The following is a 14,899-nucleotide window of genomic DNA, read 5'->3' as shown; positions in this document are numbered from 1 at the left end:
ATACAAGACCGCCTTAAATAACTACCATATACTCTGCAGAACTGCCAAAAGAGAATATGTCAATACTACCATACTCGAGGCACAAAATCGCCCCAAGGCACTCTTTAAGGCTGTACAAGAATTATCGGGAGCAGCATGTCAGCCCAAAGCGCCCTGCCTAGACGCCTCACAATGCAATTCCCTGGCTGAATTTTTTATCTCCAAAATTGACACCATTTATGTTGATTTTGATAAGCCGATTTCCCCCTCTTCTTCCCCAAAATTACTTGATCCGGTCACCCTAGGTGACCCTGAGACTTCTGCAGACAAGCTCTCTACATTTCTGCAACTGAATAGCCCCCCCTAACAGGCCTGTTTCTGTGATCTCTCCTGAACCCCAACACTCAGAGGAAATCCATATTCCACCCGCCCAGCAAATTAGTACTTGGAACCTTCTCAACAGTTCTACACTCATCAACATCATCAATAACATCAAATCTGGCTCTCCACTGGATCCACTTCCCCCTCAAATATACAAAATTCTGGACACCCCCTCTCTATTATTCTGGATCTACTTAATTCCTCCCTCAGAGAAGCCAAGGTCCCCTCCGCTTGGAAACATGCCATGATCAAGCCACTATTAAAAACGGCTAATGCTGACTCCAACAACCCATCCAATTTCCGCCCCATTTCTCTCCCCCCTGTTTTCTCAAAAATACTAGAAAAACAGATCACACAACTCACCCGGCATGTTGAATCCAATAAGATCCTCCATCCATCTCAGTCTGGCTTCAGATCCCGCTTCTCAACAGAATCCACGCTTTTGGGGGTCTCAAACTATTTGTTGCCGAGTGGATGAGGGGGACACCGTGGCACTCATTTTACTCGACTTGCGTGCCGCTTTTGACACGGTCTCCCACCCCATCCTCATCAATGCCCTTAGATCATCTGGCATCACCGGCCCAGCCCTCAACTGGCTCATTAGTTTTCTTTCAGACCGTACTTTCCAAGTCTTCTCCCCCTCCTCTGTTTCTCAAACCTATAAATCTGTGCATGGTGTTCCCCAGGGCTCCATCCTAAGCCCCTTACTTTTCAATCTGTATGTCCGCTCTCTGGCCTACATTGCGGAACAAGCAGGGTTAATCATCTAGTCATACGCCGATGATACACAGATCTACTCTCTCTCAACCGGTTCCCATTCCACCCCTTCTTCCCTCTGTCGGCCTTAGTAACATCGCCAAGTGGATGCATGAAAACAAACTTAAGCTGAACGGGGGGAAAACAGAGCTTCTCTTATTTGGCAAGAACACTACTCTGTGGGGCCCCCAACATTGGCCCACACAAATGGGTAAGCTCCCCGTTCCATCTAAAACAGCTCGTAATCTGGGCATCACTTTTGATGATCAACTCTCCATGAAACATCATGTGGTCAAAATCTCCTCCACCTGCATCACCATCAAGTGGCTTCGTAAGATCGGGATGCTCCCTCAGGAGACCCAGAAAACCGTAGTCCAGGCCTTAATCACTTCTAGACTGGACTACGGCAATATTCTTCTCCTGGGGCCGTGCAAAGAGGTAACCCGTAAACTACAGACAGTCCAAAACATGGCGGCTCGGCTGCTCTGTAAACTACCTAACACATTCCCCACTTCCAACTCACTTCGTAAATTGCACTGGTTACGCATTGAAAGCCGCACAAAATTTAAGGCCCTCTGCTACATGCACAGGATAAACACAGGCCAGGCCCCACCATACCTTAGTACTTTAGTGCATCAATACAGCCCTGCCCGCACCCTTCAATCTTCTAATCAGCACAGGTTTTAAGTTCCTAGAGTTAGGAGAGCCAGGATGGGTGGTCGCTCCTTCTCCGTCCTGGCCCCATCCCTCTGGAACTCTCTTCCATCATCTCTTCGCACGGAACCCTGTTATCTTAAATTTCGTAGAGAAGTCAAGACCTGGTTATTCAACCAATAATGCCGCTTCAGCTTTCAATCTGCTTTCCCCCTCACTTTTGATCTCTAGCGCCGGGAAACCTCCGGGTAGCTGTGCGCTTTATAAGCTTAAATATAATAATAATAATCTGTAGCAAGGAATCTGCGTTTGTGCAGTTTAATATCAGCACTTAGCAAGAAACTGCTCCTCTCCAACATTTATGAAGCCACTTTATAAAACACACATAACTATGCAAAACAATGTTGTTAAAAAATACTTGTGATTAGTCGAACAACATTTACAGTTCAGATTATGTTTTGGTCATCCTATGCCAGTGCATATCAAACTTTAGATCCTCAACCCACTTTTTAAAACTACAAACTTTTGTGACCCACCTAGCTTTCATGGACCTGAGGAGTGCGGTTTTTAATGTAACTAAAGCATTATGTGGTAACGCACTGTCCTGTAAAGACAGTATATTCTGCAGTGAGATGGTCATTAACCCCTTCGCTGCGGCGGCAATTCCGCCGCAGCGCTAGGGGGGTGGGGGGGGCGCGCGGTGCTCCCATGCTTGTGACGGAACCGCTCCGTCACGAGCCTCGGGTACGCTGTTCGGATGACGGAGCGGTTCCGTCACGGCCCCGCCCGCTCAACAGAACGTCCAGCGCAGGCGCGGAATCCGCACCGCGCACGAGCGTCTAGCGGGCCGTGACGGAACCACTCAGTCATCAGCACAGCGCGTCCATGGCTGGTGACTGAGCGGTTCAGTCACCAGGATGGGAGGGGTTAAATCAGTTAGCATTTATCATGTGTGCATCACAAAGTAAATTCTGTTTTGATCCTATTAAAATCTTTGCTTCCATCACACTTCAGAATTTCCAAAAACAGTGGGTTTTTTTCCTAACTGCTGAATGTATACAATTCATTTACAGGCACATATATTTTGGTGTGTTACAAAAAAATACATCCTGTAGCCTTTCAGGCAAGATTGTCACAATTCACTTTACTTTCTCTGACTGCAAAGTTTGAGGAATTTGTAATCCCCAACCACTGTAAAACAAATTATAGGTCACACTATCAGAAGACATAGTGACATTAGACCTCTGTCTTTGAGGCACAGTAAAAGTGAGAAGATAAATACAGAATCTAAAGGCATCTTTATTGCTTGAACTTGACCACTCACAAAAAATCCGGCTGGCGACTAACAGCTTGGGAAACAGTCTATATCGTATTGTAGGGTCATTCTCACTGGCGAATCTGCCTGGTCCCTGCCCTTTTTGCCCTTTACCTACCTGGAACTCCCCTAAATCTAGTATTTAGGCGGCACCCTGAACCTTGCTTCCTCAGATCCATCCTGACAACAAGAAGAAAAGGAGTACGAACAGCTGTGCAGCCAGCTAACAAGACGCCCACTGACTTTGCCCCAGCCCTACCTGCCTGTCTCCCCTCGAACCTGCTCATGCGAAATCCCGGTGTGTCCTTCAGCCAGCAACCTCAGAAACCCCAGAGGACGTGCCTGCCTTCACTTCTAAAGACTGCTTCTCCCGTGAACACTGGATTTGTTAAACTGCAACCTCTGGCAGCAGCCGGAAACCATAAATCCAGCCCACTCTGCATCTGCCCAACCCAGCCCGAGCTAGAGTGGAAAAATACCACGAGGAGGTCACCCCTGCAATCCTGAACTGGCGACCCCTGACCTGCCTCCAGCAGACACCTGCATCCTAAATCCAGAAGGCCTCCCCCCTAACTCAACCGGAGCTGGTAAGAAGATCCGACCTCAAAAGGCACCATTTCACCCGATGCCCCACGGCCTTGTGTGCCCAAACTGACTGTGCCTGACCAACCCTTAACTTCCAAACTTACCTCTCCAAGTGGTGGTCCCACCCAGAAGTCCTTAGTCTCCCTGCCTGCAGTGCTTTTGCAAATCCGAAGTTCTCCATTGAAAACAGGGCACCTGACCTCGCAACAGCACTCTGCACCTGGCCGCCCAAATGCCGCTGAGGGTGCACCTTTTGTGCTACGTTGTTTCCCCTTTTGTCCTGACCTAAACCCTAGGAGCTTTGCTCCCACGAACCCAATTGCCTGCTTGCCAGCAGCCACCAACCCGGAGACCCCCTTTTCCTGTAGGATAACATTGGGCCTCAACACTCTGCACCCTGCCGCCCTAGTGCCGCTGAGGGTGTAATAAGAGTTCATCACTGACCCTGGGGGACCCATGAGTCTAACCCCAGATCCTTAACTCCCACAGTCAATATCTTACCTGTGAACCAATAACCTGTTTTTCCTGTAAAGGATAACATTGACAATTTTCTTCCAAAAACTTTGTGTGGAGATTTGAAACCTAAAAATATTCTTTAAATATCGCACAAATAACTAAAACATATTTACTTAACTGTTTGCAGGAAATGTCCCAGTGCTGAATCTAGGTATCCAGCACTGAGTTAGGAAAGTAACGTAAAAAGTAACTTACCTGTAATTTACTGAAAAAGCCTATTCATTTCAATGTACTGTAATAGCTAAGTGGTGCAACCTACTGCATCCCCTGTAAATAAAACAAAGTACAATTTCTATTGCATTTTCAAACTGTTCTATATTCAGCAACTTTTTACTGAAAAGTATTTAATGCTTACCTGTGCCAGGCTTGCTTGGTTCTAAAAATAAAACAGTATATTTTTTATACAAAAACAATTGGCCTAGAGTCAGTTCTTGAGTGTGTGAATTCATTTGTTAACTGTGTGTACATCAAATGCTTAACACTGTCCTCTTACTGCTCGACCATTCTACCACAAATACAGAGTAAGGTTCTGTCTAACTTTAACATCTGCCTACCTCTGGGGTCACCTGGACTCTATACACACTATACCTCATTTTGCTGTAGTATATGTAGAGCCAGTTTCTTACACAGGCAACAAATGGAGGAGCCGAAAAAACAAGGAGCTGGGCTGTCTCGCCCCAAAGTGCTTCTGGCTGCCTCGCCCCAAAGTGCTTCTGGCTGGCTCGCCTTTTGCTGAAGTCACACCTAGACCGCTTTGATCCTTTGGCTCCCTTACGGACAACAACCGGAACAAGCGGCAGCAACGTCTCCCACAGCTCGCTCCCTTCTCCTTCTACTGCAGTGTCATGAAGTAGTACATTTATCTCCTCCACAGTTCTCAAATCTGCCCCCACCCCTCCACTGTGTAGCCAGCACTTTTCTTTGGTGCTACTCTCCTAATCGCAGGTTGGTCCATGCTTCAGTCCTCTTTAACCACCGTGCTTGTCTCTTCCCAGAACTCCTTACCTGATAGTAGCTCCCATTGTGTGCTGCCACACTGCTTTAAACGGCATCCATTTGCCCAACTTTGCTGGTGGGCTGAAGCTCCAGGCTATTAAAAAGAACCAAGCCCTTCTCGTGTGATGATCAGTTCTTACTAAAGCACTCTTGACTTAGGGCTTTTAATTGTCATAAGTAGTTTACGTGAAGGCAAATATCCCACCCTCTGGTTAAAGCAAGACCTGCGCTGTTACAGTTAAGGTTCAATAATCAATTTTAAAGGGGCACTGGCGTTTTGAGATTAGATCACTCAAATGAGCACATTGGAATGAGGCTCAGTTTAACAGAACCCACTGGCAAACTCCTAATGAATGCCATAATGTCCTTGGAATTCTAGACTCCCAAGTGGGGTTCAGTAAAGCACGGACCTCAAGGATTGTAGGTTGGTTTCAAGATTGTGCACTTTGACTAATTGTGTAGATTGCAGTTACATGTATCTTTAGTAATATACATGAGTTTTTATTTTCTTTTTACAGGAATGAATGCATGAACGAACAAGACTTTGGACCATCAGCTGAGCCAAAGAGACTGCAGGATGTGCCTGGAGAGGTATGGTCTATTCATAGCTTTATTTTCAGGATTAGTCTATCAATACCAGAGTGTGGCAATGTTCGTGTTCTCCTGCATTGCCAACAGGCTGATGTGCTGTTCCCTTATGCTAGTAGAGTTGCTGAGTAATGTTCTTTAAAATCAGCTGAATACCAAATTAGATGTCAAGTCTCCGGACTTGGTAATTCTGATGACGTTCAACATAACCGCTTCAAGATAACATAAGAGAAGCAGGCTAGTAATTCTCAAGTTTCCACCAATTAATCATTAACCGTTACTTTCTTAGCAATGAGTTAAACTATACATGTTGAAGTTTTAGATTACGTATACTGGGTGTGGGGGAATAGAAGGTGCTGGAGTTAATGCCATTTTAACTGATGTATTTCTGTAAAGTGGTGGGTCTCAATTGTCTGCACTGAAATCATTAGTACAAGGGATTTTATTACATCTTAGTTCTGTGAACTTATTTCATGGGCGCACAAGCTAAGGTTCTAGATGCTTTTACCAGTCTTGCTGTAGGTCTAATTTTGTGGGATTGTCTCTTCCTTTGTGAAAATATTTGTAACCCTACTGGGTCATCTTAATTGCATTGATCTGTCCATAGTAAGTGCTTCACCTCAGACTGATTTATTCTGGTCAGAGACAGGGTTTTTAGATTGGAGGGAAAGATTTGAGTTATCTAAGCTGACTGGCCATTATTATTTTTTTTTTTCAGAAGTTCAGCCATGCAAGCAAGTATGCTGCTTTAGCGGTTGATGGAGAAGATGACGAAGGGTTCCCAGAGTGACACCTTTCCAAAGAAGTTCCACTTTCTCTTAGCCTGTTGCTTTTCCTGAACATTTGGAGAGCAGAAACAATCTTCAGTCAAAGATGAGAAAAAATGAAATACAGAATACTCAAAATTAACACCTCCGGGAGACCTTTCTTAATTTTAAACAAAACCCATTTGTTTCTCTTGCATGCTGCTGCAGCCTTTAAAGTATTGACCGAACTGGAAACATTTTTGACGTTTTATTAAGAGGGAAGTGCAGAATTTTAAAGAAATAAAAGGCCCATTTTTGGGGAGTGCCTGCACGCTGTTATCCAGTGTGACATTGGGCCTTCTCTTTAGTGAAAATTACAAAGCATGCATTCTGTACTGCTTTTGGGGTTGGTTTTAAAAGGACTTTGCAGTTCTGAGGTGGGTATGAGGGTAGAAAGCGGTAAATGGGCACATGAAAGGATTTCTGGAGAAGCAGTGTAGACTGCCTCCCTAGTCTTACCATAGCCTGTTGCAATTTATATGAAGTCTGAATCATTACCTAAATAAATAAACTTAAAGTATCCTCTTAAAGATAGGGTCTCACTTCATGTTTTTAGTGTCACTTTTCAGCCCTCTGCCCATATTTCTTCTGAAACCTGTTGTAATGCAGATTCTATTTATTAAGAAGGGGCTTGCCAAACTGTACTGTGATAGGGAAGAGTCATTAAAGGTTCCTTTTAGTCTTTCATCCAAGTCTGGCGTTAATTTGCTGCTACGGAGCACATACTGCGATTAGTTTGGCTGATACTGAAGCATGACTTTGTTGGCTTAGGATGTTCTTGATGGCATGTATGTACTCTGAAGCCTATGGTATTAGTGTGGCTGCCCTCGACCAAGGGATGGATCGTCCTTACAAACCATTCATTATTGGAAAGTCAATTTCTTAAAAGGCTTACACTGAAAGTCTCGCTTAATGACATTGAGCAGTCCTGCGTAACTCCTACATGTGAAGAGGGGAGTATAGGAGGTAAAGAGGGGCAATTTTGCGTGTGTGATCCTTGTAACGATTTGCTTGACTCCTTTAATTTGGCAAAGCTTTGTCTGCTGTTCTCCCAGCAATAGTTAGGGGAGTCATTGCATTCATTTCTTAGGAGTTCTACTTTGTTACTACTTTTTGGGAAATGTGCTTTCAGAGTCCATTGTGCTGCATAGCAAACCTGTTGTGCAGTCCCAGAGGAGAATTTCTCTCTACCTTGGACTGATGCTTGTTTTGCAACGTCCATGTTGAGAAGCATAGATTTTGGGTTATTTGGGTTTAATTTGCTGTTGGCTAAGAGGGCCTCACCAGTCCTTGCTTTAGGCGTTCCAGAATCACTACCTAGTGCATAGTATTATGGTCATCTCTTGGAAGAGGCCGAGGTGTACAGTTTTTAGGAAGCCTCAGTCTCTGCTATTAAGAATCTTGTTATGTTAGATGAAAATAACTGCAGGCTGCAGCAGTAGCCATCAGGTGGAGGCAGATTTGGCAAACCTTAACCCTCAGACATCCAGTTGTGTCCTGACTAGGAAAGTATAGGAGCGTGCCTGTAGTATGAGCTGAAAGTGTCAGGACTTCATGCTTAATTTCAAACTATGTGTGCTCCCCTACTGTCGTGGCACAGTGACGGCCAACTTGCTAATAGTTTCACTGGCACCTTTCCTCTGTGAGTGGAATTGCTTTGGTTAAAAGCTGAATTTTGCCCTCTTCCCATTTCCGACTTCCTGTTATGGGAGTACAGTTCACTAGTCAGCATTTACACATTCTGGAGACGTGTACAAATTTGTATAAAAATCTATGAAAATAAACTGTAATTTCAGTTATCCGGGAGATGTCTTATCATGTGACCCATCCTTAACTTTATTTTTTTCATTTCATTGGTTTTTCTTCTCCCCTTCCAAATAAACAAATCTTCAAAATAATGTATTCTTGCATGTTGTTTTTTGCTGCCTGCTGTATGTGTGCTTTCAGTGTTTAAGACTGCTGAGCTCTAGAGTTAGACATGAAGTGATCAAGACTACAAAGCTTTGTGATTACCTTTTGTCCTGGCCAAAACCTTAGCATTGGAGCACTCTGCTTCCAGCAAAGAATATTGAGCAATAGAAATAATGCAAGCACCTATTCCCATAGGTTGTATCACTGCAACTGAGCTAGTAGTTTTAGTTCATTAAATCTGACAGATTGACCATAACAGAAAAAGTTCAGGAAATAGGGCAAATTGTTGAACATCCGACACAACCGTCCAGCAAAAAACACTGGACATGACAGTGTACTATAAGTATTAGTGCCAGAGATTTTAAATAAGTGCTGAGAATATGAATGACTTGCTCTGCACGTTCTATCACAAAGTACATGTGAAGCAAGGCCTGTTATGTGATTGTAGTGGGACTTTGATCGGGCAAGCCAAGCACTATCCAGGATTCCTGATTCCCAAAAAGGATGATAGTTTATGGCCGATCCTAGACCTCAGGATTTTTAATTTCCACTTCAAACAAGAGAAATTCAAAATGTTGACTGTCAGATTCTTCTCACAGGAAGACTGGATGGTGTTGATCGATTTACATGATGTGTATTGTCACATTTCACATTCTCATTCTTACGTCTCATCGGAAGTATCTCCGTTTTATGGTGGGGACTCAGCCGCATCAGTTTGCAGTCCTTTCCATTCGGTCTTTCTTCCGCACCTCGGGTCTTCACAAAGGTGATGGCAGCACACCTCAGGTCGGGGATTCCTGTGTTCACACATCTGGACGACTGGCTGCTCATAGAAAAGTTGCCAGAGATGGTGTTGTCATTTGCAGTTGACAACACTGCTGTTGTTCAATTTGGGATTTTCAATCAATGTACCCAAATCTCACCTGGAGCCCTTCGCGCAACCTGTTCATAGTGGGACTACTGGACACGACAGTGAGTCGTACCTTCCCGCCTCCAGAGAGGATTAAAGACATCCAGACTATGATTCTGCTATTTCATTGTGGAGCATTTGTTCCAGTCCTGAAGGTCTTGCACCCACTAGGTTGGTTTGCTTTCTGCATTCTGTTGGTCAGCCATGCTACTGGCATATGAGGGCCCTCCAGTGGTGTCTCTGCAGGTAGTGGTTCAACACAACAGAAATCTCAAAGAATTGGTCAATCTCCAGAGAGACTGCAGCGGATCTGCAATTATGGAGTGTTCCAGGCAACCTGTCTCAAGGGAAGCTATTTCACCCTCCTTCTCCGGTGGCCACAGTGATAACTGATGCCTCCTCCCTCTCTATGGAGGGGAGCTCATCTGGGTAATCTGGCGGTCAAAGGTCTTTCGGCTCCAGAGGAAAGATTGTTCCATATCAATAATTTGAAATTGTAGGCAATACTTTTGGCTCTTGGTCTTAACAGACGACATTACCACAATGTAGTGGTACATAAACAAACTGGGAGGAGTAGGGTTGTATCTTCTCTGCAGAGAGGCTCTGCGACTCTGGTGCTGGGCTTAGGACTATCAGATGTGCGTTTTTGCAAATCTGGCCAGAGTACTGAATGTGCGTGCGGACAGTGTCGCGACCTATCGCGAGTGGTGTACCGACCGATCGAGTGTCACCTCCCTCTAGATGTGGTCCTTCATATTTTTAGGATGTGAGTGTTTCCTCGGTTGGATCTGTTTTCAACTCACGAGAACGCACACTGCCCGTTATCCAGTATTATGGGTGTCTTTCATAGATTCACATGCCTGAATCATTCCCTGTCGTCGAGACGTGAGTCCCCGGTACATAGAAAAGTAATGTCCTATAGACATACATAGAGAATAGTAGGCCTAAAGGCCTCACCTTAGTAACCTATCCATGTCCTTTTGTAAAAAGGACCAAACTCTAGAGAAGAGCCAATCAGCTATCACCTCCCTCTAGAACCTTCCTGGCAGGAGCCTCAGTCCCTCAGATTTTCGTACGCACTAAGCTAAGTAGGCGTGACACAGAGTTAGGTGAGTCCTTCCAGGGAAGGCGGGAGGGTTGCATGTGAATCTATGAAAGACACCAATACTGGATAACTGCAGTTACAGGTAACGCATTTCTTATCCAGTATTATGGGTGTCTTTCATAGATTCACATGCCTGAATCAGAGTAGCAAGCAATGCAGAGTGCACATTTCTGATGAAACAGCATATACAAGTCCTTAGATAAGACACACCATGCGAGCATGAACCATCATTAGACATCCACAGTAAGTATTACTAAAGAAATGTGCATACCAGAGTAGGATGGAGGGACGGAGGAAGGCTCACCTTACTGAAATAGATGGCGTAACACTGTTTGTCCCTCTGCTCCATCATTCATCAGCTCCGTATCCAGGCAGTAGTGCCTAGTGAAGGGGGCGACTGCGCCTCTGGCCTGGTCGCCCCCCTGCTCCCCTCCGCGCCTGCCACTGCAGCCCTGACTACCTTCCTACCTACCTGCTGACAGAGTTCCGACGCCGCCAGCAGCGCCCCAGCCGCCCGCTCTGCCGGTCCCGTTCCCGCGCCTCCTGCCTGCGGCCCGCCCCCCGCCACACGATTGGTTAACCCCTTCCCGCCTCCCAGCGGACCCGCCCTCCCTGCTCCCCTCTTAAGGGGACCTCGCCTGCTTCTAGGGAGCGGCCACTGCGCCTCTGGCCTGGTCGCCCCCCTGCTCCCCTCCGCGCCTGACACTGCAGCCCTGACTACCTGCCTACCTACCTGCTGACAGAGTTCCTTCGCCGACGCCGCCAGCAGCGCCCCAGCCGCCGCTGGGCCGCCCGCTCTGCCGGTCCCGTTCCCGCGCCTCCTGCCTGCGGCCCGCCCCCCGCCACACGATTGGTTAACCCCTTCCCGCCTCCCAGTGGACCCGCCCTCCCTGCTCCCCTCTTAAGGGGACCTCGCCTGCTTCTAGGGAGCGACCACTGCGCCTCTGGCCTGGTCGCCCCCCTGCTCCCCTCCGCGCCTGCCACTGCAGCCCTGACTACCTGCCTACCTACCTGCTGACAGAGTTCCTTCGCCGACGCCGCCAGCAGCGCCCCAGCCGCCGCTGGGCCGCCCGCTCTGCCGGTCCCGTTCCCGCGCCTCCTGCCTGCGGCCCGCCCCCCGCCACACGATTGGTTAACCCCTTCCCGCCTCCCAGCGGACCCGCCCTCCCTGCTCCCCTCTTAAGGGGACCTCGCCTGCTTCTAGGGAGCGACCACTGCGTCTCTGGCCTGGTCGCCCCCCTGCTCCCCTCCGCGCCTGCCACTGCAGCCCTGACTACCTGCCTACCTACCTGCTGACAGAGTTCCTTCGCCGAAGCCGCCAGCAGCGCCCCAGCCGCCGCTGGGCTGCCCGCTCTGCCGGTCCCGTTCCCGCGCCTCCTGCCTGCGGCCCCGCCCCCCGCCACACGATTGGTTAACCCCTTCCCGCCTCCCAGCGGACCCGCCCTCCCTGCTCCCCTCTTATGACGCCCCCTCAGCGACCGCGCAGCGGACGCGCGCAGCGGGAGCACCGATTGAGCGCCAAAGGTAAGCCCGTCTGCGCCCGTCCGCGCCTGGACCGCGCCCAGTGCCAGGACCCCTGGCCCCCGCAGTTCCCAGCCCACCCGCCGGACGTACGACGCCGCCACCCTCATCGCACTCAACAACGGACGAGTCCCGGGATGCTACCGTGCCACCCCGAGACGCTCCCACGGACCCTTCTGCTGTACCGCCTGCAAGTTCACCTGCATCCGGACCTGCCTCGCACCAGCACCCGCCAAGACGAACACCAGCAGCAACCACCTCAAGTGCATCCTGCTCAACACCCGCTCAGTCCACAGACACGCCATCGAACTCTGGAACCTCATCGACACCACTGCTCCTGACGTTGCCTTCCTCACGGAGACCTGGATGAATGCCTCCTCAGCACCCGACATCGCCATCGCCATCCCAGAGAGCTACAAGATCACCCGGAGGGACCGGACCGCCAACCAGATAGGAGGAGGCATCGCCATCATCCACAGGGACACCATCCGCATCACGACCTACACCGACATCCTGACTACCGCCGAACACCTACACTTCCAGATCCACACCGACCCGAAGACCAACCTCAGAGGCACCCTGATCTACCGACCCCCGGGACCACGCACCCAATTCAGCGAGGACATCGCCGACTTCGTCAGCCCGCATGCCCTCCCCTCCGCTGACTACATCCTCCTGGGGGACCTCAACTTCCACCTGGAGAACAACAACGACCGCAACACCACCACCCTGCTCGACAACCTCGCCAACCTCGGACTCAAGCAACTGGTGACCACCCCCACCCACCTCGCCGGACACACACTCGACGCCGTCTTCTCATCCAGCAAAGACATCGCCTTCAGCCACGCCACAGGACTCCACTGGACGGACCACAGCTGCGTCCACTTCACCTTCAGAAGAACGACGACCCACCACCACCAGCAACAGGTCGCCCGCAGAAGCTGGAGCAAGATCACGGCCGACCAGCTCGCCGCTTCCCTGAGCCAGCACCCTCCCGCCAGCTCAGCGAACCCCAGCCAGGCGGCCGACAACCTCACGAAGTGGATCAGCAACTGCGCGGACGAACTCGCCCCACTGAGGACCCCGCCCAGCAGACCCGGCAGCAAGAAGGCCCCGTGGTTCACCGACGAACTCAAGAGCTCCAAGAAGAACTGCCGAGCCCTCGAGAAAGCCTGGAGAAGGGAGCCAACACCAGACAACATGACCACCCTCAAGCTTGCCACCCGGAAGCATCACCAACTGATCCGCGACACCAAGAAAACTGCATTCAAGGACCGGTTGGATAACAACGCACACAACAGCAAGGAACTCTTCAACGTCGTGAAAGAGCTCTCCAACCCCAACGCCGGAAACGACATCACCCCATCGCAAGAACTCTGCAACTCCCTCGCCTCCTACTTCCACAACAAGATCGCGGACATACACAACAGCTTCAACACCCAACCGACGAACGCCACGTCCAACTCGACCGAACCACCGCCCCCCACCACCACCCTCCCCGCCTGGACTCCGATCTGCACCGAAGAAACCGTCCGAATGATGAACTCCATCCACTCCGGATCTCCGACCGACCCCTGCCCTCACCACGTCTTCAACAAGGCCGTCATCGCACCCCACCTGCGGGACATCATCAACACCTCCTTCACCACCGCCACCTTCCCTGAGAGCTGGAAGCATGCCGAACTCAGCACTCTACTCAAGAAACCAACAGCGGACCCCACCGAACTCAAGAATTACCGCCCCATCTCGCTGCTCCCGTTCCCAGCCAAAGTCATTGAGAAGACAGTCAACAAGCAGCTGGCCGCCTTCCTCGAGACGAACGGATCCCTCGACCCCCTCAGTCTGGCTTCCGAGCCAACCACAGCACCGAGACTGCCCTCATCGCTGCCACCGATGACATCCGAACCCTGATGGACAACGGAGAAACAGCGGCCCTCATCCTACTAGACCTCTCCGCGGCCTTCGACACCGTCTGCCACCGCACCCTAGTGCAGCGCCTCAGCAACGTCTGAATCCAGGAGAAGGCGCTGGAATGGATCATCTCCTTCCTCGACGGAAGAACAGAGAGAGTCCGTCTACCACCGTACAAGTCAGAGGCCACCGAAGTCATCTGCAGCGTCCCTCAAGGATCCTCGCTGAGCCCAACCCTCTTCAACGTCTACATGAGCCCCCTCGCGGCCATCGCACGCCAACACAACCTCAACATCATCTCCTACGCCGACGATACCCAGCTGATCCTCTCCCTGACCAACAACCCCGCCGCTGCCAGAGCCAACCTTCACGAAGGAATGAAAGAGGTAGCCGAGTGGATGTCGACCAGCCGCCTGAAGCTGAACTCGGACAAGACTGAAGTCCTCATCCTGGGATCCTCGCCCTCCGCCTGGGACGACTCCTGGTGGCCCCCCGCCCTGGGCACCGCACCCAAACCGACAGACCACGCACGCAACCTGGGCTTCATCCTGGACTCCTCCCTCTCCATGACCAAGCAAGTCAACGCCGTCTCCTCGTCATGCTTCAACACCCTGCGCATGCTACGGAAGATCTTCCGGTGGATCCCCACCGAGACCAGGAAGACTGTCACCCAGGCACTCGTCACCAGCCGACTGGACTACGGCAACGCCCTCTACGCCGGAACCACCGCCAAGCTCCAGAAGAGACTCCAACGGATCCAGAACTCCTCAGCCAGACTCATCCTCGACATCCCACGACATAGCCACATCTCTGGACACCTAAAAGACCTGCACTGGCTCCCGGTCAACAAGAGAATCACCTTCCGTCTCCTTACCCACGCACACAAAGCTCTTCACGACCAAGGCCCGAGCTACCTCAACAACCGCATCAACTTCTACGCTCCCAAACGACACCTCCGATCAGCC

At 49.9% G+C, this 14,899-nt stretch overlaps 1 protein-coding gene across 2 annotated transcripts in view; it reads left to right on the top strand.

Moving 5' to 3' along the window:
• EIF4B (eukaryotic translation initiation factor 4B) overlaps positions 1 to 8,474 on the top strand; it is a 487,202-nt gene extending 478,728 nt beyond the window's left edge. For both annotated transcript variants that reach the window (XM_086959135.1, XM_086959134.1), the window contains exons 14-15: positions 5,701 to 5,773; positions 6,489 to 8,474. In XM_086959135.1, the coding sequence (XP_086815261.1) occupies positions 5,701 to 5,773; positions 6,489 to 6,560 (145 nt within the window). In that variant the 3' untranslated portion in view covers positions 6,561 to 8,474. The remainder of the gene's footprint in view (positions 1 to 5,700; positions 5,774 to 6,488) is intronic.
• The last annotated feature ends 6,425 nt before the right edge of the window (positions 8,475 to 14,899 follow it).

Source organism: Lissotriton vulgaris, chromosome 1_1, assembly GCF_964263255.1.
Source record: "Lissotriton vulgaris chromosome 1_1, aLisVul1.2, whole genome shotgun sequence".
Lineage (NCBI taxonomy): Eukaryota > Metazoa > Chordata > Amphibia > Caudata > Salamandridae > Lissotriton > Lissotriton vulgaris.
Note: the sequence above shows the minus strand (reverse complement) of the source record. Positions and strands in the feature narration are given on the sequence as shown.